General features: G+C 45.5%; 1 protein-coding gene across 1 annotated transcript in view; it reads right to left on the reverse strand.

Annotated features, from left to right (window-relative positions):
• Positions 1 to 27692, reverse strand: part of si:ch211-207d6.2 (sickle tail protein homolog) — a 39290-nt gene that overhangs the window by 2548 nt on the left and 9050 nt on the right. The window contains exons 2-19 of the mRNA XM_062987800.1: positions 25042 to 25292; positions 17449 to 17596; positions 16938 to 17136; positions 14559 to 14652; positions 9424 to 9989; positions 8542 to 8646; positions 8394 to 8440; positions 8129 to 8277; positions 7462 to 7637; positions 5941 to 6077; positions 5552 to 5699; positions 5018 to 5315; positions 4343 to 4529; positions 3974 to 4215; positions 3132 to 3272; positions 2454 to 2567; positions 1779 to 1832; positions 74 to 1684 (exon numbers count right to left, since the gene is read on the reverse strand). Of these exons, the coding sequence (XP_062843870.1) occupies positions 74 to 1684; positions 1779 to 1832; positions 2454 to 2567; positions 3132 to 3272; positions 3974 to 4215; positions 4343 to 4529; positions 5018 to 5315; positions 5552 to 5699; positions 5941 to 6077; positions 7462 to 7637; positions 8129 to 8277; positions 8394 to 8440; positions 8542 to 8646; positions 9424 to 9989; positions 14559 to 14652; positions 16938 to 17136; positions 17449 to 17596; positions 25042 to 25292 (4667 nt within the window). The remainder of the gene's footprint in view (positions 1 to 73; positions 1685 to 1778; positions 1833 to 2453; positions 2568 to 3131; positions 3273 to 3973; positions 4216 to 4342; positions 4530 to 5017; positions 5316 to 5551; positions 5700 to 5940; positions 6078 to 7461; positions 7638 to 8128; positions 8278 to 8393; positions 8441 to 8541; positions 8647 to 9423; positions 9990 to 14558; positions 14653 to 16937; positions 17137 to 17448; positions 17597 to 25041; positions 25293 to 27692) is intronic.

Raw genomic sequence — 27692 nt, forward strand, 5'->3', positions numbered from 1 at the left:
TCAAGTTAGAGTTGGCAAACCCTTAGAGAATCACCCCAACTGCCGGCAAGAGGCGAGAGATTATTGGCGAGACCTGTTTAGTGCTGCTGTAGCAAAAGGAGCTGGAGGAAGAAGGCAGACGAACACAATGCACCTTGGGCTTCTTTCGCTGAGAGAGCTTTTGGGGCTTTGGTCCTATAGGAGGTGGCTTCTTCGGGGGGCTGCTTTCACTCGGTGATTGGTTTTCGGACGCTCTTTTGCCTTTAAAATCTTTAGGCGAAACTTCAGGAGACAAACCAGGGTCCATGTTGCTGATGGTGGTTTCTAGCTGTTTAATGGTCTCCTCCAAGCTGTTTAAGGTTTTATATGTGGTTTGACAGATCTCACTAGTCCTCTCGACAGAAGGTTCAGGGCTGAGTGTGCTGGGTTCAGACGTCTCCTCAGCAGAAGGGGCAGGACTTTCATACTCAGTACTGGTTCTAATTTCAAACCTTTTGGCTTCTCTTGCTTCCTTTAAGGTACCATCCGGCTCCTCCTCGTCCTCGTAAACCACCACCTGTAATGTCTTCTTGCCTGTTTTTGTACCAGTGCGGAGAGCCTGGCCAATAGCTGCAAGCTGCTTCTTGGGAAATTTGAACTTGAACTTCTTTTTAGCTTCTTGCTTGGCATCACTGAGCAATTCTTCCTGGGGATTTTCTGACTCCATTACAGAGGCCTCAGTAATGTTTTGCAGTTGACCAGGCACTTGAAGATGATTACCAGTACCAAACTTCGATTTATCCTGCACTATCTCCTCCTTTGTCAGAATGTGCCTTGTTTTCTGTGGTTCCATCTCTTCACTGATCTCCTCATTATCCTCAATGATGCACTCCCTCGAGAGCGACCTGTCTAACTCCTCTTCACACTCAAAGATGGTTGAAAGACGCTTGTAGGCCATTCGAATGTCCATAGGTTCATCAAAGACAATGATGACAGGTTTTTTGCCAAACTCATCATCCTCAGGGGTGGACACAGTCTCGTCCATTCCCACTTTAACAGTTTCAACATCTTGATCACTGGAGCTTACCAGCTGCTGGTACTCCCCAGTGGACAAAGCCTGCACTTTGGTTTTGGTGATCATAAAAGCGATATTATCAGGCACTGTTGGAGGCTCCTCTTCAGAAAGGTCAGGGCTAAGGGTGGAACTGCCTGTGCACCTGGCCCGACCACGGGATGTCCTCATGAACACCTGTGGCTGGTCCTCCTGCTTTCCATTCTCCTGCGATAATACTGGAGACTGGACTGGTGGTTCAACCACCTGTGCCTCAGGTCCTTCACTAGAAGGTTTCTTATTGATACTCATTACATTTTCAGTATTCAAGAACAACGGTAGACTGTCTGGTCTTTTTATGATACTCTTAGTCGACTCTTCTTTTTGAGGAACCTGTGCATCATCTGTAGCATCCTTCAACGGCTTTGGAAGGCTTGCATCGATATGCTGCGAAGTGTCGGCTAACTCTTTCTGGTTTTCCTCCTTTGCTTTAGGGGAATCTAAAGTCAGGTCAGACGGAGTTAGTACGTTTGGCTGTTCGGAAATATCAGAAGCATTCGGAAGTGCCACCTTAGTGGGGGGCAGGATTCCTTCCTTGGGCTGCTTTTGAACTTCAGGTCCTCTAGGCAGATTGTCGGTGGGTGACTTTGCTGTCCCCGTGATGTAATAAATGACCTGATAAAGAGATGGATCGTATTTTTAATTAAATGCATCTAAAACTTGATAGAGACTAGAAGAAATAAGAGCAACTAAAGATAAAGTGTTTTACCCCAGAGCCAGGATTGGGAGATTGTTTTTCATCTTCGCTTAGGTGAGTTGTCTTCTAACATTTTAGGAGAAAGAATGACAATGGGTAAAATCTTATATTCAAACAAATGGCACCAACATGTGTGTGATACATCTGTGTACTGTGAAACACATTCAAAAGGTTTTAAGCCTTAAGGCTGGCAAATGTCATGCAAGGAGCCTGGCAGTGAAAAAATGATTTGATCAGTGTTTCATTAAATTGTGCAGGATATCCTAATGGAAAAAGTGACTGTTAGCAAAAGTGGTACATTTCATTCAGCATTCCAGGAGTTATTAACTTAAACATAGTGAACACTACACTGCTTACACTACTCAACATCCTCATCCTGACTATAAAGCTTCAAACTGCTTCCATTTCATGCTGTGAGAAATAACAAATTAGTTAACATTATTAACATTATTAACCAAAAAAACATTTCATTTTCTTCCTCAGCCTATAGAGCTCTATGAAGCAGGTTCAAAAGTAAGATGTGTACATGTGAGAGCAGGTAAAAGACACTGAGCAGCAGCATAACAGTGTCTCATTCAGCACTGCAGCCAAAGATCATGAGTTAGTAATGCTGGTTAGGAGGCCACACCGGAGTGGCCAGGTCAGAGTCTATGGCACTACGGTGGCAGCAGTAGATCGGCTGGTTACCTTCAGGTCATATGAGGAGAGAGAGAAGGTCGGGTCCAGCTCTCGGTCTGAGTGGGTGGTGAGGTCAACAACATACCTGGGTGCTAAATCTTTAACCAGGCACTTCTCAAACACCTGGAGTGAAGTAATGTTACAGTGATGCTCCTCTGTAAGTCGCACGCAGTAATATGCATTTTACCACAGAGACCAAAACAGGTTTGAATATGCAAGAGGTCCTGCATTGTCACAAGTAGGGATTGATTCGAGTAATTAAGGTGGTACCTGAGAATAAAGAGTCTGGGACTGTACAGGACTGTTAATAATTTGGGAACTACTGACATAACAAGTCTTAATAAGGGACATTACAGTTATACAAACTACTCTGTAACAGACATGAAGTGAAATCTGCTTTTTGTGACCACTAGAGGGCAGAATGTATCAAACCATGTTAAACAGACCGTTCGTTGTGAAGATGCCTGCGGAAAAGGTGTGTGTGTGTGTGTGTGTGTGTGTGTGTGTGAGGGTGTGTCTGTTTAAACTAAGAGTGTGTTTGTTTCAAAACATGTGCGTGTGACGGGCGGGTTCATTCAGGCGCAGGTTCGGCCTCACCAGGTGTGAGTTATTGTCACTGCCTTATTGTGTGACTGTGTATGTGTGTGTGTGTGTGTGTGTGTGTGTGTTTTACTGTGGTTTACTCACCTGTAGCTCGGCTACGATCTTATCTTCTTCGGCTTTCTCTTCCTCGCGTTCCCGAGCGACGACTGGGGGAGGCAGACGTGGTTTGGGTTTAATCTCGGGGCGAACTCGGCGGCTCGGGGATAAGGGAACCTCTTCTTTCTCCTGCTGATCAAACAAGCACCCAAAACCTTAGACATCTCATAAAAATGACTAAAGATAAGACTCCTAACCACACTGCTTTCCCCCACAGACTCTTTCACAAACAACTGTGTCTGTCGGACGGCCAGCTAGATCGACAGCACTGCTAAGATTCGAACTCGAGAGCTAGAACACTCCATAGCGGCAAGCTAGCAAATTAGAGCACCAACCGAGCTCCTTAATTATTGTCTTTTAATTATGATCATATATCTTAATTACTGTAAAACATTCTAAATTGGCCTGCTTTATTTAGTCTTAATTGATGTAATTACTACACATTATTAGTGCACTACTAAAAGTAAAGTTACACACTGTAGTGATCAAAGTAAAATTTGTGTGCTGTGTAAACAATGTCTGATGGTCATAACCATAAACGAGGAAGCTTTACAGATAAAACCATCAGATAACGTGTGAAGTCACATGGTTCAGTTGGGCGCTCAGGTGGTGCAGCCATCCGTCACAAGATTTAAACCCGGATTTTAATTTTATAGGTGCTATCGGCTGGCTGGGTGTCTACACAGACGTGAATCCATTGAAGGGCTTCTGTCATCCCCTTCAGACATAGCCAATCATGCTGGTAGCTTGTTTGTATGATATGTCTGGGAATGCTGCTCAACAGGGTATAGAACACACACACACACACACTCACATGCGTGCACACACACCTGAGAGGGGGCGGGGTCCTTGTGAGTTGTGTAAATGACCTCTCCGGAGCGGCTGGTCGTCATACCCGTTCCAGCAGGGTGGAGTTTGCGTGGTGGTGGAGGAGGAGGTGGGGATTTATTTGCTGCCTCCCGATTGGCTTCTGCTGGCTCGACGCTGGCTTCGCGAGGCTTGTCCATGGGTGTCGTCTGAGCGCCCGTGTGGACACGTCTGTCCACTACAGGTTCGGCTGGTGAGGTGGGTTCTGTGAGGGAGTAGAAGGTGTTATTGGTGGTGCAAACATAGAATTAAAGGAAACATCAGTTGGTCCATCAAGAAGTTCTTTATAAGTGAGGTGAACTGCTTTCGTCTCTCTTCTTGGTGGGACATACCTGCGGGTGAAGTAGGTGTCCGAGGAGCGTCTACTTCATCAGACAGCACGGCGGCTTCGTTCAGATCTACGCTCATCTCCTTGCTGGGCAGCTCCAAGTCAGGGATGTTCTTCATCAGGTTTGCCTGAGCCTGCTGTAACATCCTCTCCATCTCTGCCTGGTCCTCCACCTGCTTTCTCTCCACAGCCTGCAAACCAGAACGTAAGAACGTTCCACATTCTTCTACACTCTCCCAAATGCAGGTTAACTCAAGTGCATGAAATACAGAACAACAGTCAGCAATGTGGCCGCGTCCCAAACCACACACAACCTTAAAATAATACATTGAACTGTGCCACCAGTCAATTGTGAGGAGACACTGGATGGATTCATTTCCTTGCTGCTGCTGCATAAGTGGTGGAGGAATACAGAGAGTGTAGTGTGGTCTACCCTACATGATGAGGCTCTCTGTATTAATCCACCAATGACCGGGTGGCAGAAATGTTTCGGAGGAGGCGTATGTGGCCATCCTCGGTCAAAATGGGACTAATCCAAATAAAGACAATGCAAAAAAAGGGGGGATGGTTGCACAACTCTCGGTTTTGTGACCACAGGATGCAACAGACTTTATCTAGCTAAAGCTCACCAGTGCAAAGACAAAACAACCCCTTATCATCTTTGTTCTAATGATTTTACCTTCGCCTCCTCTTTTTTAGGGTCCTCTCTGAAGTTTATCTGCTCCCGTACCTCCTGTAGACCGGTTCTCTCCAGCTCTCGGCTCCTGGGGCTCACCATGGCCACGGTGGGGGAGTCTCGGCCGGGGCTGGGGTTCAGAGGCGAGCTGAATACCTGCTGCACCACGACGGGCGAGAGGGGCGTGGGTTCAGATCGGGCAGCCTCAAAGGTCGAACGGAGCCGAGTGAGTCCGCGGGATTCGGGCTCCCCGGGTTTGACGGAGATCGGGTCGGGGAACGGGGAGCCTTCCGTAGCACATCTGTACGACACAAGGAGCGACACACAAGGACATGTTAAAGCTGAATCCTCCTCACGGTTTAAAAGATTTGGTTTGTTAAATCACAAATCAGGTAACAAATTCTATGTACTTCTTGCTTAGAAACTGGAAAGGATGCTTTACTCCATCAGATCTACATCAATGGGTTCAAAAGTTCTTCTTGGAACTCTTCTTGGTGTGTGTGTGTCTGTGTGTGTGTGTGTGTTTGCAGTACGTACATCCTGAGGAAGCCGAGAGCATCACTGAGTGATTTGACCCTCTTTAGCATGGTGTCCATCTTCTGTGGTTCCTCCTTAAGGAACCGCACCGCCTCCACCTCCAACCTCAAGACTGACTGCATTTTCGACTGTAGCACCGGGAACTCCCCTGTAAACACACACACACACACACACAGGATCATATAATCCCTCTGCACACACTTGTTATAGCTCCGGCACTCAGCTAAAGCTCGCTTTATAAAAACAAACCTGACAAATGTGCGACAAATTAAAGGAAAAGACCAACCCCCTACTCTACCCCCTTTGCTGTTTTGGAGAGTTCTGGCCCTTAATCAAGTCCCTCAAGTCGTTACACCTCTTTAGTGTGTATTATATATACATCAGCTCACCTTTGAGTTCAGTAAGGGCCTCGTCCACTTTCCTAAGCCTGACCGTTCCTTCCTCCACATCCAGTAACGTGACTGGCTGCCGAGCCGTCACCGTACTGGAATCTTTCTTCAGCTGCTCGACATGCTGTTCCAGCTCCCTGTGGTCATGTTACAAAAACAAGACACTCACTATATGCTTATTATATGGTCAAAATTTATGTGGGCAATCCTAATTACTGCGGTCAGCTAATGTGTGCTTGATTTTTTGGCCTTCGTGACGAGACCACTGTTCCATGTGCTCATTCGTCAGGGAAACAGAACACTAATAGAGACACGTGCAGGAGTTGAACCCTCCGCTGTGTGAAGTCCAAATATAACTTTCTTTCAGGCTTTGTCATCGGGATGAGATTCGTCTCACCGTGACTGTTTAAGACCTGAAACCTGTCTGACCCGCTTGCAGAATGTTTACCGACTCAGAAGTTTGGGCGTGTAGGTCTCAGGGGTTAGCTTCTGGTACAACGGCTACAACAGCAACTCTGGAATGACTTCTCCAAAACAGAAGCGCTTCACATGATCTCCCTTTAATGCCTCTCATTTCCTGTCAGGGTCTCAGATCAATAAAGAACGAAGCTCCTCCAGATCTCGGGCCCAGATCTCGTACGCGACGGTACAAGAAGCTGCATGTCTGTGCACACGCTGAGATCGTGGTGGGATAGCGTGCATGCGAGTCAAAATAAAGCCTGCCGCCGGGGTTCGAGAAGCCTCAGGAAGGAAGGAACGTTCTCCTGGGAGCTGTCGTACCTCCCTCTCATTTGATTTTCAAAAACATGAGAAAACATCTGAGAGAGCTTCAGATGATCTGATCTCACGTGTACGTCCGTACCTGGCCGCTTTATGATCATGGAGGTTTAGACATGGATCAAGAGCTTCAGTTCACGCTCACATCAGAATGCAGAAGAAATGTGACCACTGTGGCATGAGTATATCACAAGCTACTGATCTCGGGCATTCTGGTAGCCCACCAGTGCTGACACAGACACGTGATTGGCGGTCAGGAGTGGAGGTCTGCAGCAGTAGAGGTGAAATGCGATCTGGGAATGGGATATGACCAAATTAGGAGGAGAATATGAAGGACAATGCATAACAGAAAGGTTACGGTCTCTAAAGACCCACATGTAGGTGCAAAAACATCAAGTGAATGGCAGTTTTGCCAGTAGAAACGTCCAGCTAGATTGCTTGGAGGAGTCTTTCCAACCATGCTTGAGGAGAAAGCATCTCAGAACATGCCAAACCCTGAGATGGATGAGCTACAACAGTGGAAGACCAAAGAGGAGCTCGAATTTCTTCAGCCCAGAGCTGAAATCTGAATCCACAGTGGGCAGAAGGTCACTGAAACTGAAAACGTGTGAACAGCATGAATCCATGGATCCCTGTTTCCTGGTAACCAGATCAGAACCTGATGAAGAACCTCTGTGCTGTGGTAGAACCCAGCATGCTGGTGCATGTTAATGTACTACATTGTGGATAAGCTGATGATCTTACCCCAGCTGGAGCAGGACGATCCTCTCTATGGCCTCGTATCTGCACCGGTCCTCGTTCGCCTGCTCCCTTTGCTTCTGCACTGGGTTCTCCAGAACTTCCAGGTTCCTGCAGACCCTGATGGCCAGTTCCTGCTCCGCCTGCTTCAGCATCAGGTTTACTGTGTCCTGGTTCTGCAGCTGGAGGTGAAAACACAAGATTTTAAGACACTTTCTCCCCTTTATTAGTCCGTTCACTTTCTGCAATGCAGCAAATCCCCAGGCAGCAAAAAAGCATAGAACATACTACCACCATCATACTTCACAGCAGTTATTATTTCAACATTTTAACAATCTGTTTCAAAGCTTTTGTTTACACTTTGGTGACATTCTTGCAGTGACTATTAAACAATAATCCATGATTTTAGACATTAAGACAGATTCCTGCTAGAAATGATTCAATACAAATAAGGAGTCGGTTCAGAGTCAGTCAGGAGCCGGAATCAGATGATTCAAAAGTAAAATGATTTACTATTTACATCCTCCAATCAGAACACAGAATAAACTACAGATCACAAAAACCAAATCAATGGAATTCTGGTGGCACTCGATTTGGATGCTAGATCACAGCGATCCATGGCCTTTAACACAGACTCGTCTCTGGTGAGACCCGGTACGGTCGGTGGACTCGCCTGTGTCTGTCGGAGCTGATGAAGCTGCTGTTTGAGGGTGAAGATGTTTTTTTGGAAGGTGGAGAGGAGAACACCAAGCGACGGGTCTCTGAGTGCTGGGGTTTCAGACTGAAGAGGGATTTTAGACACAGGGGCCACAGGGGACAATCCTGTAACACACACACACACCACACACACCCCATCATCATCATCATCCAAGTGAACCGTGTGACGTAAATCTCTAACAATAATATCAAATAATATATAATAATATATATTTACTGACCTCCAGAGGTGATGCTGTGAGCTGGAGATGCAGAATAAGATCTCTCACTAGAATCAGAGACACTGATTATTATATAACTCAAAGCTGTACATTTTATTTATATATTTATTTATTTATTTTTATTTAATGCCACCCTGTTACACTTTACCTTGCGGGTTCTTTCGCTCCGTCGTTGTTTGCCCCTTTTGCCAGCGCCTGCTGAAGCAGAGCGGTCAGACTGGCTATCTGATGCTCCATCGCCCTCATCCTCTCACTGAACCAACAAAAACAAAGAGAAGGAAGTTCCGCCATTACACATAATCCAGATTCATTTAAAATCACAAAACATCCTTTATTTATTATTTCAAAATAAAAGTTCATTGAGAAAAGAGATGTACACAATGTTCTTATGGGACTAAGACGTTAATGTTGGGTGTGATGCACCAAAGACTTTCCTAACCTTAACCTAGCCCTTACCATAATCATAACCATAACCGCGCCCTTTCTTTGGCACTGGACACTAATTCATTCATATATACACCAAGCAGGTAGTGGGGGGGGGGATATATCAGGCAGCCAGTGAACCTTTCATCTTCAAAGTTGATGTTAGAAGCAGGAAAAATGGGTGAGCGTGAGAGTCTGAGGGCCAAATTGTGATGGCTAGACAACCAGGTCAGATCATCTCCAAAACTGCAGCTCTTGTGGGCATCAAAAGTGCTCCAAGGAAGGAACAGTGGTAAACCAGCGACAGGGTCATGGGCGGCCAAGGCTCATTGATGCACATGTGGTCCAATCCAACAGACGAGCTACTGTAGCTCAGATTGCTGAAGAAGTTCATGCTGGTTCTGATAGAAAGGTGTCAGACTCCTGGCCTTGACGGGTCAGGGCTGTTTTGGCAGCAAAATGGGGACCAACACAATATTAGGAAGGTGGTCATAATGTTAGACCAGACCACATGTTATATAGAAATAATACAGAAATCCAGGTCTTTCAAAAGGGTTCACAAACTTTTTCATGCAACATCACAATATGAATTAGAAACGAGCCTCACCTTTGAAGATCCGTGGGCGACGGTAACCCTGGAAAATCCCCAAACATCGGTGACACCATGTTCCCCCTCGCTCTCGCCTCCATCCCGTTACTATCCTTTCGAGAAGAAGACCTCCGCAACGACGACGTCCGTTCCACCATCTGCCCCGGGTGGACGTCGATCATCCTGACCTCGCTGCCCCGGTGAGGCGACAGGGGCGGAGTGTTCGGATTCCTCGGGCTCAGCGGGGCGTCGCTGTACTTGCGGGACTTCTGCCTGTACAGGGTGTGCGGGAGGAAAGCGTCCGGGGCGTCGCTCATGCTCAGGCGCTGTTCGGGAAACACGTGCGTGTCGAGGTCCTCGTCCGGTTTGATGTCTCGGCGCTCCAGGATGGAGCTGGAGCCGGACGAGCTGGAGCCGCGCTCCCGGGGCAGAGTGGCGCCGCCGGGCATGTTGCGGGAGTTGAAGCTGTAGCGCGATGGCGAAGAGGGCACGGAGCGCATCAGCTGTGGAGATAAAGGACCCGAGGCGACCATGGGCTGACCCCCCGTCTGCGGTCTGGAGCTGTACTGCCTTTCATGGGACATCTGAGAAGAGACGGAACAGTCGTAACTCGTGTGTTCTGCAAGCTTATCAGATGAACTATAGCGCTTTGCAGGTCCAGTATGCTAGCCCAACACCGCGGAGAGTTCTAGTTCTGGAGTTTGAGTCTCGGCGGTGCTATCGACCCATCCTGGCCGAAATTAGGACACAAGGACTAAATTAGGAGAAACCGTGGTGGTGTGTGTGGGGGGTGTTTACGTTCACTTGGACTTGTTTATTGTGGAGAAATTCCCGCCTAACAGGAAACACAGGCGTACAAAAAGCTACGCTGCTAATACACACCTCCACGCCACAGGATTAGCATCACTGTGGGAACCACACTGAGCGCCGTCGGATTTAGGGAGGAATTCGGCCTGAATAGAGCCGCCCCCCCTCGTCACCGGCGTACGCTCGGCGAAACGCGAGAGCACGAAACTATTTCCTGTCTGAACCAGTTTCAGAAGCAGCGAACAAAAATCCAGTCTCATCTACTGGTGATTAGCGCTGGTGAGGATGGCAGATGGAGGCGTAAACAAAAGGCTGAACGTGGCGCTGGGCGCTAACAATAGCTCTGCCCGGACCTGCCGCGGCACGCAGTCCGGAGGAGCGACGCCAAGCCCCGGCGCCCGCAGGTCGATCATCTGAACGCATCGCATCAATCAGCACCACGATTAAACCCCATCAGAATGAGTCTGATCACGCCGAGTGACCTCGAATAGCTCAGAGACCTCGAACCAAACGAGGGAAGTCCTACAGCAGTCAGCAACACCGCTACACGCAACACCACAACACAACCACGGCAATACGGGGTGTGAAAAAGTCATTGAACCCCCTCTTTTCTCATTAGCTGAATGTGTCACGCTAAATGATTCAGATTATGAAACATAACACAACGGAAGATGACACCAAGGGTCGGTGTGAAAACCCAGCGCGCTCTCTCTCTCTACTTCATCCTTCAATCCTTAGCTCCCTTAAAACACTCTTACTGAGGCGCCTTAATTCTGAGTGATGATCTGACTGAATGACGAGGGAGCGTCCGACGCCTCCTCAGCGCTGACGGCAATCCCAGCATCCAGTGCGGCACAACATTTCTCACCAAAACTACAAACATGGCGGACGGATATAGCACGGAGCAACCAACAGAGTTCCTTTCAAATTTAAATAAATTCTCGTTGATGTTTAATCTGTATAAAGGTGTAATTATACAAGTGTAAAAGTAGAGCGTCTAAATAATCTGCCTTATGAGTTCCATGTCTTATTAGAATCCTCTCTACTGAGGAGCTGAATCCATCTACCTGACCCCCAGAGAAAGCCGTAATAATGCTAAATAATTGTATAATTACAGAGACCTGGTGTCCCTGAGGGGGGACGAGATTAAATTTCACATTGGCTAATAATAAAACGTCTTTGTGTAGCTCGTAACCCTGTGAACCTTTTAGTAAAAGATAACGATGAATCATGCTCCTGATCCGAGCAGGTAAAATAAGAAAAAGGCTGCAAGTCACGACAGAAGTACTGGAGCAGAGTAATTACCCATGATCCTCAGGGGGAGCGTGTTTCAACAGGTGCTTAAACTGCAGCGCACATAACGGTGACACTTTCTTATGGGAATCAGAAACGTGTAAACATGTAAACATCCTTCTAACGGCGAGACGGCGTGAAGCTCAGGGTTTCAGTCTCCCGATTCATGTTGTACTGCCCCCCCCCCCTTACCTCGAACCCCCTGCACCCCTCGCTAAACCTTTAACGGCATTAAAATCCGGGCCTAACACGCTAACAGACAATGCCTCGTTTAATAGCCTCACCAGCAGGTGTGTTATGCTAGCACGCGTGTCGGAGCACGTCGGCCTCTCACACATCCTGACTGGCAGGCGTTTGTTTAGCGCGTCGCTATCAGGGTTCAGATCTCACGCTGGCTGTGGAGAGGTAATTCGGTCTGGTTGAAGCAATTAGCGGTCGCGGTGGGCGTGGCAGGAATGACGCGAGGTCAATAGGTGATGAAAACACACTGTACGCATCGTTTACGCCGCCGCACGCCGCCGTTCTCCATGTGCGGAGAGAAGCTGAAGATCAAATCTGAGCCGCGTTTCCATCGTCTGCTGCCAGAACGTCTATCAGACGCGGAGGAAAACAACGACGACGTCCAAACCCAGGCTCAGGAAAACGCTCGACCCCCGCGCAGCGGCTACGACCGCACCGCGCTGGAATCTGATCATCTGGACTTTATTTGTGCAAGCTTTGTTTTTGTAGATTCCTTTAACCAACAGGAACCGTGTTTTTCCACTTCTGTACCCAAACGTCTTCAAGATGTCTGGCTAGACGAGGTCAGTTAAACACCGCAGTTAAACATCTTCACGTTTTCGTCCTACCATGACGTTTTAATTAAGCCACATGATGCTTAACGTGTTGCTTGGAAGCCAAAGGATCTTTTCAACCCATGATGTATTAAATCCCTATAATGATACAACCAGTGATTAATGATGATAAGTGCACCTCACAGCACAAAGGTCCTGGGTTTGATTCCCAGTGAAGCATTCCAGGTCCTTTCTGTGTGGAGCATGTTCTCCCCGTGTCCATGTGGGTTTCATCCGGGTGCTCTGGTTTCCTCCCACAGTCCAAAGATGTGCAGTCTGGTTAATTGGAGCTGTTAGAAATGACCCTAAGTGTGTGTGCGTGCGTAGGTATATATGAATATAAAAATAAACAGTGATGATGATGATGAACACCAGGATGAAGTCGAGCTCCTTGTATGTTCTTCAGATCCACCAGATTTATACACTATTCCGGCTCTGAAGTTCCAGAATGCAGACTATGAAGTACACCTTCTTGTTCTAGATCTTTGTATCTATCATACTGTGTATTATCTTGCACCTTTTGTTCTGTGTTGCACCCTGATCCTGGAGGAACGTTGTTTCCTTTCAATATGTACAATATCTAAGCCTCTCCTGAACTCTTGAACTCCAGATTTGCCTCCAACAGTGCAGCACTAGCGCATTCACAGACGAACTGAACATGTTAAATACAGCAGGACGCTGTGTTTCTGATATTTCGTCCACCTATGAGCTGTGACGTTCCTTCGGTCGGAAGCTCGACGTCCTTTTGTTCCTCTCAGAAGAATCTTAACCGACCTGGAGCCGACGTGAACTCAGACGCCTGCGCCGGATGAAGCAACGTCTGCAGCGCCGTCATTCCTGAGTGTTTCTCCACACGCCGGTCTGACACACAGACGCTCGCTCTCTATTATTATCTCCAATTTGTGGTAACGCTACATCGCTAATATACCATCAGCGGCGTCTTTTAGCCGCCCTCGTTTTACCCCAGAGAACAGCGGGATGATTTCAATGCCAAGAGCTTCAATATTAAGAGGTTTCAGGTCATCTGCTGTAAAAATGTGTTTTTTAACAACAACATCCCATCATTCAGATTAGAAATGAAATTTAATATTTGACTGGCTGCATGGTGATTCCACAGTGTGTAGAAGGACCAGAACCAGCTCAGTCGATACCAGAACTTTGTTTAACAACAGTTAGAAGTTAAAGTCTTTAATAAATGGCGTGATCGTGGCGTGATGCATTGGTCTAACACTCTTGCCCAGAATTGCAGAGACCCTGGTTTGAATCCCGGTAGTGCCACCAGCCTGGTGGGTCGCCCTACAGAACCAATAGACTGTCAGACTTGGAGTCACATCCAATACGACTTCTTCTGTTTGGTAAACAAAGGCTGGCTGAACGCACACGTGCTGAAGAGCGCGAGTGCTAGTGCGAGTGCTAGGGCTAGTGCTAGTTCCAGTCTGCCAACAGCAGCTCCCGTTCGGCGTGTCAGCATCCCACAGTGAGGATTAAACCCACCAGATCTTTACAAACACACGGGTTCGATTAGAGCAGCACGTCTGCGTCCAGTGACCCGGGCTAATCCGCTCCACATGCTAACAGGAATGTAGCGCTACTGTCTGGCGGGATTACAGAAACACTGCAGCCAGAAATTCCATTCAGAAACACTCGGGACCGACGGGACGATTCCAGGATTTACATTCTATTCAAACTCCTGAATCAACGATGCACACACACACGAGCCGAGCGTAACAACGCTGATCCAGAGACTCACGATTATTTATTTATCTATCTATCAGGGTTTAATTCCTAACAGGCTAAAATAACTGGGTAAAATATCAAGTCTGATCTGATTTAATCTCCTAAATACATTAAAAATGTTTATTTAAAGCAGAGTTGCTTAAATCCTGACTGAATACAAATCAAGCTATTGAGGGTTAGGGGCCTCGCTCAGGGGCCCAACAACGGCAACTTGGTTGGAGATGGTGGGGCTTGAACCAACAACCCTCTGAGTATTAATCCAGTATCCTAACCACTGATCAAAATAATTATTTATCCCTAATGACAATGATGCCAGCAAGGATAACACACACACACACACACACACACACACACAGAAACACACACACAGAAACACACACACACACACACACAGAAACACACACACACACACACACAGAAACACACACACACACACAGTTTGATCACAGATAAGCAGTATGTTATTAATAAATCTTTACTCACCCGAGCGTCTCCGTTGTTGGTTCTGGGGTTTTGAGTGAAAGCCTGTGTGGGGTCTTTATGATAAACCTTCAGGTAGGAGTGTGGGGTGATGTTCCTACACACACCAAAACACACACAGAATGAGCATAAACACACACACACACACACCAGCACACTGAACTGGTCCAGCTGAACATTTCAGCATTAGCGCAGCTATTTTATTAAAACTGATTTATAAGCTGCAGCTTTTTTCCTCCACTGTTCCTGTTAGAATTGATCCAATTTCACAACTCGTAAAAAATCACAGTACAAATCGTTATTATTTGTATTTTGTGAGCATTTTATTCTATCTTACAACATTTTACTTAAAGTAAAGATAATAATTTTTTTTATTGATTACTACTATTGTATTACTACTTAATTAATGCGCCGGGGCCACTGGCCTGGTCAGGAGCTCAACACACATGACTGGTCGTGTCTGAGGGAGGGATGGTGCAGGTGGGTATCATCTCCATAGTGTCTGCTCAATGCAAGTGGAGGAATATACCGGGTATAAACGCCTCTACATGTGTTAAAGCTTTCTGAAGGAATCTGGACAATGTAGAAATGTGGCCGAGGGCTTCACGCTGTGTGTGTGTGTGTGTGTGTGTGTGTGTGTGTGTGTGGAGGCGTGTGCTAGCATGCAGCTCTCCCTGGCCTGCAGAGTGAACCTGGGAATTTATTATATTCAAACCAGTACAATGAATTTTATTCATGAAATATAAAGAATAAAGACCTGATGAACTGACGGACTGTTACACACACACACACACACACACACACACACACACACACACGCTCGTCTCTTCCTGCCCATCACAGCTAACATAACAGCATTGTGTTTTGACAGGAGTGTCGCCACACGCACTCCCAAAACTTTCGAACCTGATAAAGAGCCACGCCCAGTTCTCCTCTACAATAGCACACAAACACACACACTCTCACACACACACACACACTCTCTCTCACACACACACACACACACACTCTCTCTCTCTCACACACACACACACACACACACACACACACACTCTCTCACACACACACACACTCTCTCACACACACACACACACACACACTCTCTCTCACACACACACACACACACACACACACACTCTCTCACACACACACACACTCTCTCACACACACACACACACACACACACTCTCTCTCACACACACACACACACACACACACTCTCTCACACACACACACACACACACACACACACACTCTCACACACACACACACACTCTCTCTCTCACACACACACTCTCTCTCTCACACACACACTCTCTCTCTCACACACACACACACACACACACACACACACACACACACACACACACACACACACACACTCTCTCTCTCACACACACACACACACACACACACACACACTCTCTCTCTCACACACACACACACACACACACACTCTCTCACACACACACACACTCTCTCTCACACACACACACAAACACACACACTCTCTCTCACACACACACACACACACACACACACACTCTCACACACACACACACACTCTCTCTCTCACACACACACAGAAGTGATTGATGGCTCTCACTGTGCTTTCCTGTTTGACTTGTGTGTTAGTTGCTGGGGGCAGGGTACAGTCGGGTGTGGTTTTGGGAGACACCCAGCCGTCCGCACGCAGTCACACACACACACACACACACTCTTTTCCCATAACACGCTCCTCTAAACTTGCAACGGGTGCATTTAGAAGTATTTTACACTCTGATGTGTTTAGAATTTATTTGGCTTTACAGAACAGGGGCACCGTGGTGCAGCAGGTAGTGTGGGTGCCACACAACAACAACCCTGGGTTCAGTCCTGTCCACTGTTTACACTGCCTTGTGCCCAGTGTTTCCTAGTGGACCCTACGCAACCCCGACCAGGACAAAGTGGTTGATAATAATTATTGATTAATGATCATTTTTAAATTTTGATTATTATCATTATTATGGTTTATTATGCTTATTATGTACTATAATTATTATATTATTTATGATTATTTACTTATAAGACTGTGTTATGCTTATTATTTAATATTATTATTATAATTATTATTATTTATAATTTTATTTCTTCAGATTATAAATTATTACAAATTATTTTTTATTTATTGTTATAGTTTATTATGCTTATTTACTATGTTTATTCTTTAATTTTATTTATTATTACTGTGATTATTATTTAAAATGATTATTTATTATTATTATTTATGATTCTTTTTTATCAGTATAATTTATTGTGATTGTTTACTATGTTTATTCTTTAATTTTATTTATTGTTATGATTTTTAGCATTATAAACTGTAAAATGTTTCATAAAACCTACCGCACGTCGCTGAGCTCGTAGTAGATGTTGCGGGCGTGGTCCTTCATGTAGATGGCGATGTTTGGCGACTCGAGCATCTTAAGCGTGAGTTGTTGTGGGTAGGCTCCGACGAACAGAGCTCTCACCGTATCTGCACTCGATACCTCGTTAGGCATGAGGACCTGCCTCGTTTCCTCGCCGTACTGCAGAAACAGCGCACCTACACACACACACACACACACACACACACACACACACCACAGCATCACCATACTGCAGAAACAGCGCACCTACACACACACACCACAGCATCATGATACGGCACTCCGCCCCTGGCAGGTGAAGAGAAGCGATCTGAGGTGGGGTGACATTCGGTGCAAAATACATTCCTAAAAACACTCCCTGTGTATTAGGATTTATTATTATTAAGTAATATTTTGGATTTTTTGACTATTTTATTACATATTTGGAAATTAAAACATGAAACAGCAGCTCTAATAATAAGAAAAGAAATACACGGACGGTGTGATACCTAGTGATTTCTCCTTGGTGTGGTTGCTGGATCTGACGACGGGGAGGCTGGCGCGAGTGCGGCTGCCCCGCGTGAACGAGGCGGGGGTTTCGTTCTCCGACATCACGTCCTGACGCTCCCGGATTACAGTGTGAACGGGACTCCCGACCTGCAGCACAGAATCAAACGCACAATCAGAGCACGTCAGGAGTCTCACAGGTGTTCCTAATAAAGTGCTCGGTGAGCGAGTGAACGTTCTGAATGACAGCTCTCCAAAAAAGAATTTAAGAATTAAATTTCTATTAGAAGTTTAATGTGAGTGAGTGGCTGTAGTTGGTGCCCATATACAGTAAATAGGGCTGGACTGACTGCACCCATCACTAAGTACATGGAACAGTGGTCTTATTGCCAAGGATGGAGAGAAACCTCACACTGTTCACTTTATGACCCCTGATCCTCAGTGTTGACGATGTGCTGTAGGTTTCTGACCACAGGTTCTCCGGGAAGAGTTTTGTTATGAATAATTCTATGTTCAGAGCGACCACATGTTCATTTACTTCCAGCAGAAATTCTTCAGTCATGCAAACGTCCAAAATTACCGTCCTGAAACTGTCATTCATAAATCTGACCGAGGTATTACAGAAGAAAAGAAGAAGATCTGTGAATACGATCACACACAGCATGAGAAACCTGGCTGAGGAATCGTTTACGTTATATTGGTATGTTATATTCAGAAGAGCAGAAGTCAGAGAATCAGAAACTGTCAGGATAATCACAGCTCATCTATTATCACCTGCTGCACAATACAAATACCAACATGTGATTTATGTTCAGCAGCAGAGTGAAGATAAACATCCACACAGTACAGCGGACTATGAAACGGCATGGGTGGAGATCCAGACTGGTGACGGATGGATGGATGAACAGCACACTTGCACACAGATTCATAAGTTGATGGATGAACGGATAGATGGGTGAATAAACACGTAGGTGACTAGATTAATGGGTTGTTTGATAATAAACATGTGGCTATTGGACAGATTTACAGATTAGTGAGTGAATGGATGGATTAATGAGTTGGTTGATGGATATATAAATGTAGGTGAGTAAATTAATGGGTTGGTTGATGGATATAAAAGCGTAAGTGAGTAAATTAATGGGTTGGTTGATGGCTATATAAGCGTTGGTGAGTAATTTAATGGGTTGGTTGATGGATATATAAGCGTAGGTGAGTAGATTAATGGGTTGGTTGATGGATATATAAGCGTAGGTGAGTAGATTAATGGGTTGGTTGATGGATATATAAGCGTAGGTGAGTAGATTAATGGGTTGGTTGATGGATATAAAAGCGTAAGTGAGTAGATTAATGGGTTGGTTGATGGCTATATAAGCATAGGTGAGTAGATTAATGGGTTGGTGAGGGAATGGATGGATTAATGGGTTGGTTGATGGATATATAAAAATAGGTAAATTGATTAATAGGTTGGATGATGGATATATAAGCGTAGGTGACTAGATTAAAGGGTTGGTGGAAAGATAAACATGTGGATGTTGGACAGATTAATGGATTGGTTAGTGGATGGATGGATCAATGGATTGTTTGATAGATAAACGTGTAGGTACATAGATTAATGGGCTGGTGAATGGATAATCATGTGGATGTTGGACAGATTTTATTGGATGGATGGATAGATGGATGGATTGGTTGATGGATATATAAGCGTAGGTGAATAGATTGATGGGCTGGTGGATGAATAAACATTTATGTAACTATATTAATGAGTTGGTGGAGAGATTAATGGATTGATGGGTGTGTGGATGGATGGATAAACATATAGATGAATAGATTTCATATAGATGAAGCGACACCCCAGGGCAGCTGAACATATTCGGAGGAGAGCACTAATTTAGCTTTTCTGTGTCCGTAATCACATGGCTGGACTTTCCTTGAACAAGATGCCGTCCAAGTATCGGATCAAATATTAAATATAGCATGTGACCAAAAGTATGTGGACATCCCTCCCTAATATTGGGTTCAGGCGTTTCACAAATTGCTGACCGGTGTGTACGTAGGAAGGTGGGCGAACTGGTCAGTTGGGGGGTTGGAAGGACGGAAGGAAGGAAAGAAAAATGGGATAAAGAGGCACGTAACGTCAAACTGTGATGTGGTTAATACTACACGTATTAAAAAATAAATCCTTTAACCTACTATTAACACATGATGTAAACACTTGTCAGGGTCAACCGACATCCTGACCACAGTCCTAAATATCTCACCCGCATGGAAGGTCAGTTCTGAACTGTAAGGAGATCATTAGCATGGCGTGTGCTTGAGGATTACTGAGCGAGCAGGTTCAGCCAGACCCGGGCTTACGTAAGGAGTGTTTATGTGTGTGTGTGTGTGTGTGTGTGTGTGTGTGTGTGTGTGTGTGTGTGTGTGTGTGTGTGTGTGTAGGTGTGGGTGTGGCGCTTTGTGACACTAGATTACACCTCTGTAATCTACAATTCACCCAAAGCTGCCTGACGTGCCGCCACCAACAATGAGCTGAGGTTACAGAGGAGAGGCGTCACAAACTGGTTCAAAACCAACACACAGTATACAAAATATGGCCAAAAGTATATGGACGCCTGATTATGAGCTTGTTGCACATGCTGTTCTATACTATGTGCATTAATAAGGAGTTACTTTCCCCGTTTCTGTGTACAGAACAGCATTGTTACAAGATTTTAGAGTATAGCTAATGGAATTTGTGTGCATTTGTAAGGTCAGGCACTGGCTCATGATCATTATTCCAATTTATCTTAAAGTTCAGCCACACCTTACTCATCAAACTACGTCTATATGGCCTTCCCCAAACTGTTGTCACAAATTTTAAGGCTTAAAGTTTATTTTAAATGCTGTCACTAATGGGCGTGGCTCAAACATGAAACGTCATTCAGATCATCAGGAAAGGTGTCCACACACTTTTGGCTGTACGCTGCACCATGTTCATATTGTAAACCATAAAATCCGGGACATGATATGAAAGAGATGGAAATGAAACATGCGAACCGGCCTAGAGTCAATCAAGCCGGCACACGTCAAAGCCAACAAACATCAAAACCCAAATCCGACACCCACAGGTAGGGGTTAAGGGTGTGACTGATGCATACGAAAGTATTTGGACACCGACCAAAGTTAAGCATGGTTACGACATGCTCAAACAGTCGCACAAACCGTTTGCTGCTTGTGCCAGAGGACTGTAATTAGGAAAATCTGTGCTAGCACACCGTCCTGAAGCACCGCGTTTACACCCATGATGCAAATCTGTGTTTGGGAAAATGAAATGATGATCCTAAAATGAGTTTGGCTTCCAGGCGACCTGGTTCACCCAAGAACACCGGCGTGGATCTGCAGCACTCTAAACAGCAACGGTGAGAATTTCTGTCTGCACCTGGGACGGTCTGAGCATGTGCAGAGGAGGGATGAGAGCTCTATAAGGAGAAGGTGGTTTATGGATGCGGTAAAGAAGGGCATGCAGGTTTGGGTGACAGAGGAGGATGTTCAGGACCGTTTCTGAGTTGTAGGGTCAGTCCACAATGAAGGTCCAACGAATCCCAAAGCAGGACCGACCGTCAGACGTCATCTCACACACAGTCCCAGAAGCAGGAGGTCCAGGGTTCGATGGTATCTCAGGACAGGTGCTGATACAGTCCGAGTTCCCTCGTCAGTCATTTGTTAGGACACGCAGCAGGAGAGAATAAAAGCCCCGATTGTCCTCGCTGCCAAATTTCACATCCACCCGCCCGGAGCTTTATGGAGCATGACAGGTGGTTCAGTCGCCCGGGTGCTTAATGACTCCGCCCGCCGCGCCTCCGTTAAACCAGGCATTAAACAAGACGCTCTGAAACTAAACCCGGCTTCGGCATAGGAGCGCTCGGTGGGAGGAACGGAGCGAATCTAGAGCTCGGTATTGTTTTACGTCTGGACGACGAGGATCCGGCCTGCTGAAAGCGTTCCAGACGCCGCAGTCGTGTTTAGAAAACCAGGAATCGATTTAACACCAGAAGCCGGTGCTAGCACTCAGACGCCGTCATTAAGAGTTATTTACACAACCAGAAACAGCAGCTGAGTGAAAACAATCCTGGCGTTCTTTACATCATCACCCCCAGCTGTGGTTCCTGGTATTTCCATCAGCCGGGTCACTAGTGGACAAAAGTCAGTAATGCTGACCACAAGTATTAAAGGGGAACAAGGGGACCAGTCTCATTCGAACCCAACCATTCCCAATAAAAGCAAGAACCAAAACAGAACCAGTGACATCAGTGTGTCTGTATGATGCACCTCCTGGTTGATGCCACTACATGTTTATGGTCCAGTGGTCCATCTATTTATTTGTTTTATACTGAATGCTCTTCCTAATGCAACCAAACTTATTATCAGCCGGGGTGCAGCATGTGCAGTAACACGCCCCAGACAGGACGCCAATTTTCTCCACCAGCAGATTAATCCTCAGAGTTGCTGTATGTTTAATTCATGAAGGTTGTTTACAAAGTGTTTATCTACCAAAATAAGGCTGCCATGGCACACACACACACACACACACACACGTCATCATTATACCCATAGGATCAACAAATGATGTAGCTCAATGATTCATTCCACACATATGAGGATCGTGATTATTCAGCGTCAGTGTAACCAGGTCACTCTGAACGAACTTCACGCCTCCTCATCAGACAATAGCTAAAGTTTCGGGTCGGACGGGCACTTTAAAGTGAAGCGGTGCCCTTCGGAGGTCCTGTACGGTTCACCGCGCTCGCTAATCACATCTGGAGGAGAGCGGGCTCATCTGCACTGATCCGATGCCAGGCCTTTGAAACGGCGGACAGGCCAGAATAAATCAAGCCTGATGAGCTATGCTCTCTGGCTCCGGAGAATATCTCAGGCTGAGGAGGAACACGGGGGCATCGCTCCCACCGCTTCAATATCTCCAAGGGCCGAGGGCAAGGGGGGGGGGGGTAATTCTCCCAGCCAGCAAACATGCTGAAAATGGACTGGCACCAGCTGGTCTGATGGAACGGAGGGGGTGACGTGGGGGGGGGGGGGGGGGTGGGGGTTGGGGGGGGGGTTGTGATTCTTGCTGAGAACTGCTTGGTGTCCTGCCAGTGGGTTTTTCAGAATCATGAATTCTTGCTGTCATCATGAGAAGATTATTGAAATCCGACTCTTAAGAAGTCTCTGTGATTCATTATTTTGTTTGGGATCCCCTTTCATTCCAATTTAGACATTTCCAATTCCCCACTCCAAATCCTGTTGCTCACACCAACTCCACACTAGCCTATACAAGTATAAATGAGTGTATATATGTTCATATATAAAAGTAAAAGTAGTGGATGTTGTGCTGTCAGTGTTTTGGTACATCTACCCAAGCAATAATCTTTATCTTTATCGAATTTCACAGGATGTAAAAGTTTGACATGAAGTAATAAAATATTCTGCAGATTTAATGAAACGACCAGTGACATTTAAATCATTCACATTTATGGAAGATCCCACCAAAATCACATCAAGTTATAAATACAGTCCAGTCAAAGACTGATACACTCAAAAGAAAATTTAAAAAATAGACGAATCTGTTGGTTTAAAGAGTCATTTTACGCCATTAAACTGCTAGTTTGACTTTAACACTATAAAGTACATGGAAGAGTGGTCTCTTTTCTTTCCAAGGCTGTAAAGGAATCCCAATCCCAATGGAAATTTGCCTGGATGATCAGATGTGATTCAAAAAGCACGACATAACAAGTGTGCCATAGACAAAAATACGCTGGAACAATAGTGACACTGTTCACAGTCGAGCAAGCTTTTGACCTCAACTGTAACCTGATTTCTGTGACCTGCTTCACTGTTGTTTTCATATGAAATAAAACTGATCCAGTAGATCATGTTTTTTTTAGCATGGATCTAATCGACCTGCTGCAACTTCCACACTCATAACAACTTTTATTATCATTAAATTTCTATTAAAACACGTTTTGCATGAATCTTCATCCACAGGGCTGTTCAGGCAGTGAAACGCGTGTGTTCTGACAGCTCTAAAACGGGTTACAGAAGCAGGAGAACATGCACAATACCTTAGTAACGGAGACCCAGGTGTCACCGCGGTGCCGAGCGCATCCAGTCCGGGTGAAAGCACGCGTCAGGCGGCATGAGCCAAACAAACCCCGCGCTGCAGCTCCTAAACTCCGCGGTTAGATCGATTCCCCTCCCGGTTTCACTAAAACTCACTCATGCAAAACTGTGTGTGCAGTAAAGTGAAGAAGAGTCGAGCGTGTGAACTGGTGTGTGTGAACTGGTGTGTGTGAACTGGTGTGTGTGTTGCTGAACAGAACTCGGTACAGTCGTACCTGTTAAACCAGCCCATCTACTCCCAGCTACTCCCAGCTACAGAACCGCCAGGAGAACCGAATCTGCTCCAATCCGCGCCGAGAAACACTCCACAATTTATAAAATCATACCATTATGTTTTACTATAGTTATATTTACTATATGTATCAATTGCTTTCATTTAATTAGAATATTAATATATATTGGCGACTGCGCAGGAATCGATTCCGTTAAACAACTCTTCCAAATGACTCCGTTAGTTGAATCGATTCACATTCAACGACCAATCACCCTAAATTTTGCCCCCATGAGGCTGAAACAGACTCCACTACTGAGAAGGATTTCTACCAACTTTCTTTGGAGTATGTCTGTGGAATTCTGTGCCCCATTCATCGGGCTCAGATGTTGGACGGCAAGGCCTGGCTCACAATCAACATTCCAATTCATCCCAAATGAACTTAATGGGGTTAAAGTCAGGGCTCTGTGCAGGTTCCTCAACACAAGACTTGTCAAGTTGTGTTTTACTGGTTTATGGATCGTTTGTGCACACTTACAGAGGTTGGGCTCTGTGAGTAAATGTACATGAATATGTGATGCACTGTGATGCCCTGCCAACCAATCCCGGATACATTCCACTTGGACCCAGTATTCCTACGAGAAGCTTTAGGCCCACTGCAACCCTGATCAGGATAAAATGCTTAATAAAATATTAATAAACAAATGTTTGAGTGAAACTTTTGTTGTGGTGGTGCCACTTTATCTTTCAGTCTTTGAGAGATGAAGTGAATGGATATTTATTTAACATTCTGCACTACAGAACGTTCAAATCTGGATATTAAATAGAACCACGACCCTGACCAGAATTAAGCAGCTATAATGCATGCTTTAAATTTCTTATGTTTGTTTGATTTTATTAGATTTTTTTAAATAAAAGAACTTCTGCCTGGTGTTTCAAATACTGTACATGAAAAAGTGAATCGATTCCCTGAACAGTTTAGTATGAAAGAATCGGATCAGTAAAGTGACTCTTAAAGTGTTACTAGTGCGCCGTGCTGTGGAGAGACTTTGTCATTACAACCTGTTTTTTCCCCCAGATTTACGATGCACTTATGATACTAAAATCTACATTTACAGCATGAATGCAGGTTTCTGTGGTGCTGTTCTTTAATAACAATATTGTAAAATATATAAATCTTAATACCACTTGTTGCTTAATGCACAATTTTGCCAAATCCCTTGGTACCCACCTGCTGTTGGAATCTTCTCTGATGGCTGGCGATGACCGCTGCATGATGAGGATACTTCTGCTTCAGAAGCTCCAGAAAGGCCTCCCTCCTTCTCTCGGGGTTCAGCGTCTGCATGGTCAGCGTGTGATTTGGGGGCAGTGTGAAGGCACACCAGGGGTTCGTCGGATTACACGCGTCCCTGCCGATCTGCCTCCTGTCCAGATGATCCACATCCTGGGCTGAACATGGCCTCCGCTCGCTCCTCACCGGATCTGTCATCAAAGACGGGGAGAAGATTCATGAATCCATGAGATTTCATTCTGTCCAAGCAGGAGCTACACCTGATTAAACTGGTTTACATCTTTTGATGCTGGTCTTAGACCAGGGGTTTTAACCTCTGATGGCATGCCCAGACCTGTCAGGAGGGTAGGAGTCAGGGTACTTTGGCTTTCCCCCACTTCCCAAGACATGCAGAAAGTAGATTGGCGTCCCCTCAGAGTAAGTGAGCGAGTGTTGGTCTACAATAGAAAAAGCAGTGACTTTTTTAGGCTGGTGTGCAGTGTTCCTAGTTGGCACCGTACCCACCATGACCCTGACCTCTTCTTACTGTAGGTCTGATAAAGATGATAGTGGCTTTTTAATCAAAATACAAAAAGCAACACCAAACAATGACTGCATTTTATTTTTTGGCACAAACAGATGGGCATGGGGCAGTGGTTACAGAATCATGCCCACCTGCCTTGCCATTATGGCTGGCAGGGAACATGGAAGTGCAAGTGACTAATAGTGGCACTTCCCTTAATCAGAACATGCCAAACTCCTCATATATGTCATGACTGGACATGAGGATTGAACCCCAGGACCTAATTTAATACCTTGCATTTACTCAGTCACACTTATTTCCAGCAACCAATCCACCTTCTGCATGTTCTTGGGAGGTAAACGGAAAACCTGGTTTGCTTCTTCTACAGGATTTTATTAAACCTGCAGAATCCAGAGCAGCACATACCAGCGTCGTTAGCATTTGTTGTTAGCAGCAGCCCGCCGCTGAGAGACGACTTTATTGCTAGTCACGGGGGAAACGTTCAGGCGAACACACACGTTTGTTTGACCCTCCTAATAAAACCACTTACCATGAAATACGGAGCCCGGCTGAAGTCCAGGCTGATCTTAAATCTGCTGTAATGAGGAAAGTGGAACACAAGAGCTAAAAGAAAAAGCCAAGAAAATAATTTATCCTCTAAATAACCTGATGATTCTGCAGCGCGTTTATTTTGTGTTGTAAAAACTAGCGGCATGTCAACGTCATCCAGAAAACCTTCAGGAACCTTCAGGTGACAGAACGATAAGAACATCACCAGGAAGAGCCGCCTGAAACGAGAACCTCACAACCGGTGTTACGCATCCTGTAAGTAGTTCGTTGTGACGTGTTTTCCACTGCAGAATCGGGATCTGAATATAAAAACGTCCATGACTGACTGAACGATCAATAATGAGAACATTAGATGATTAATTTGGTGGCATTCAGAGTTATTTGTGTCACAGCCTTGCCAAAAAGAACACTGTTCCATGTACGTTCTTCTCACTACGGGTCTAATTAGGCTTGACTAACAGTGACTTTTCATCTGCATATGCAAAGCAATAACAAAGAAAGACGGGAGATGGGAATGGGGGCACTGGTTACAGAATCATGCCCATCTGCCCTGCCAGCGTGGTTACAATTGTAACAGTTGGTGTTTTCTTACAGACCTTAGCAAAAACAACACTGTTCCATGTACTTTTATGTTCAGAAAGAATCGTTTGTACAGATAATATTAGGGCAGGAAGGGACGTTCCTGGGCGCAGTCAATTTAGCCCTATTTATACGGGCACAGGAAAGTCACAAGCTGTTTTTGGACAGAAATTAAAACGCGTGTCGCTAATCAGTGTATTTAAATCTTTGACCTGTAATTCTGTTTACATGATGGAGATCTGATTATAATCACACGTGATCAGAACTTTTGTTCCCTCAGGAAACTCTGAGATGAATCAGAACTTTATTAAAGAATAAAACCTGATAAACAATAGTGGGTGTGGAACGCCGCGCTCCGTCCACACACTTCCTGTTATGATCCTGACCAGGCGGGAGCCAAAAAATACAAGTAAACACCACAGAACAGAGACCAAACCCAAACCCAAACTAAACCCAAATCTACCCCACAAACCCCCCTCTTAATATTGGGGGTGAACTGGGAGCACCTTAAATTAAAGGGAGCGTACATCAAGCAAATATACCCTCCTCAGACACCATCAGGGTCCCTATCAGCGGAGGAGTAACTGGCTATGACTAAATTGTGAGAAAAATTCTGTCTGAGTCAGCGCTGATTGGCTGGTAAGGATTTGTGAGTGACTGGGGGTGGAGCTTCCAGCCTGGCACAAATTCCCTACAGACACATTCCAAAATCTTCAGTGGAAAGACTTCAGCCATCAAACCCCCTCAGTCATAGCCAATCATGTCTGTGTAGATGACCATACGGCTGATAGCACTACTGAGATTCGAACCCAGAACCTAAAAATATCTATTTTTTTGCATGTTCCTCTTTTCCCAGCAATTAAGTTGTTTCCAATTCCCAATCAAAAACTTCAGCCTGACCGAGGAGACCCTCCAACACACGTGCAATCGCCGTCTTCTT

Source organism: Trichomycterus rosablanca, chromosome 25 (genome assembly GCF_030014385.1).
Source record: "Trichomycterus rosablanca isolate fTriRos1 chromosome 25, fTriRos1.hap1, whole genome shotgun sequence".
NCBI classification, from domain to species: domain Eukaryota; kingdom Metazoa; phylum Chordata; class Actinopteri; order Siluriformes; family Trichomycteridae; genus Trichomycterus; species Trichomycterus rosablanca.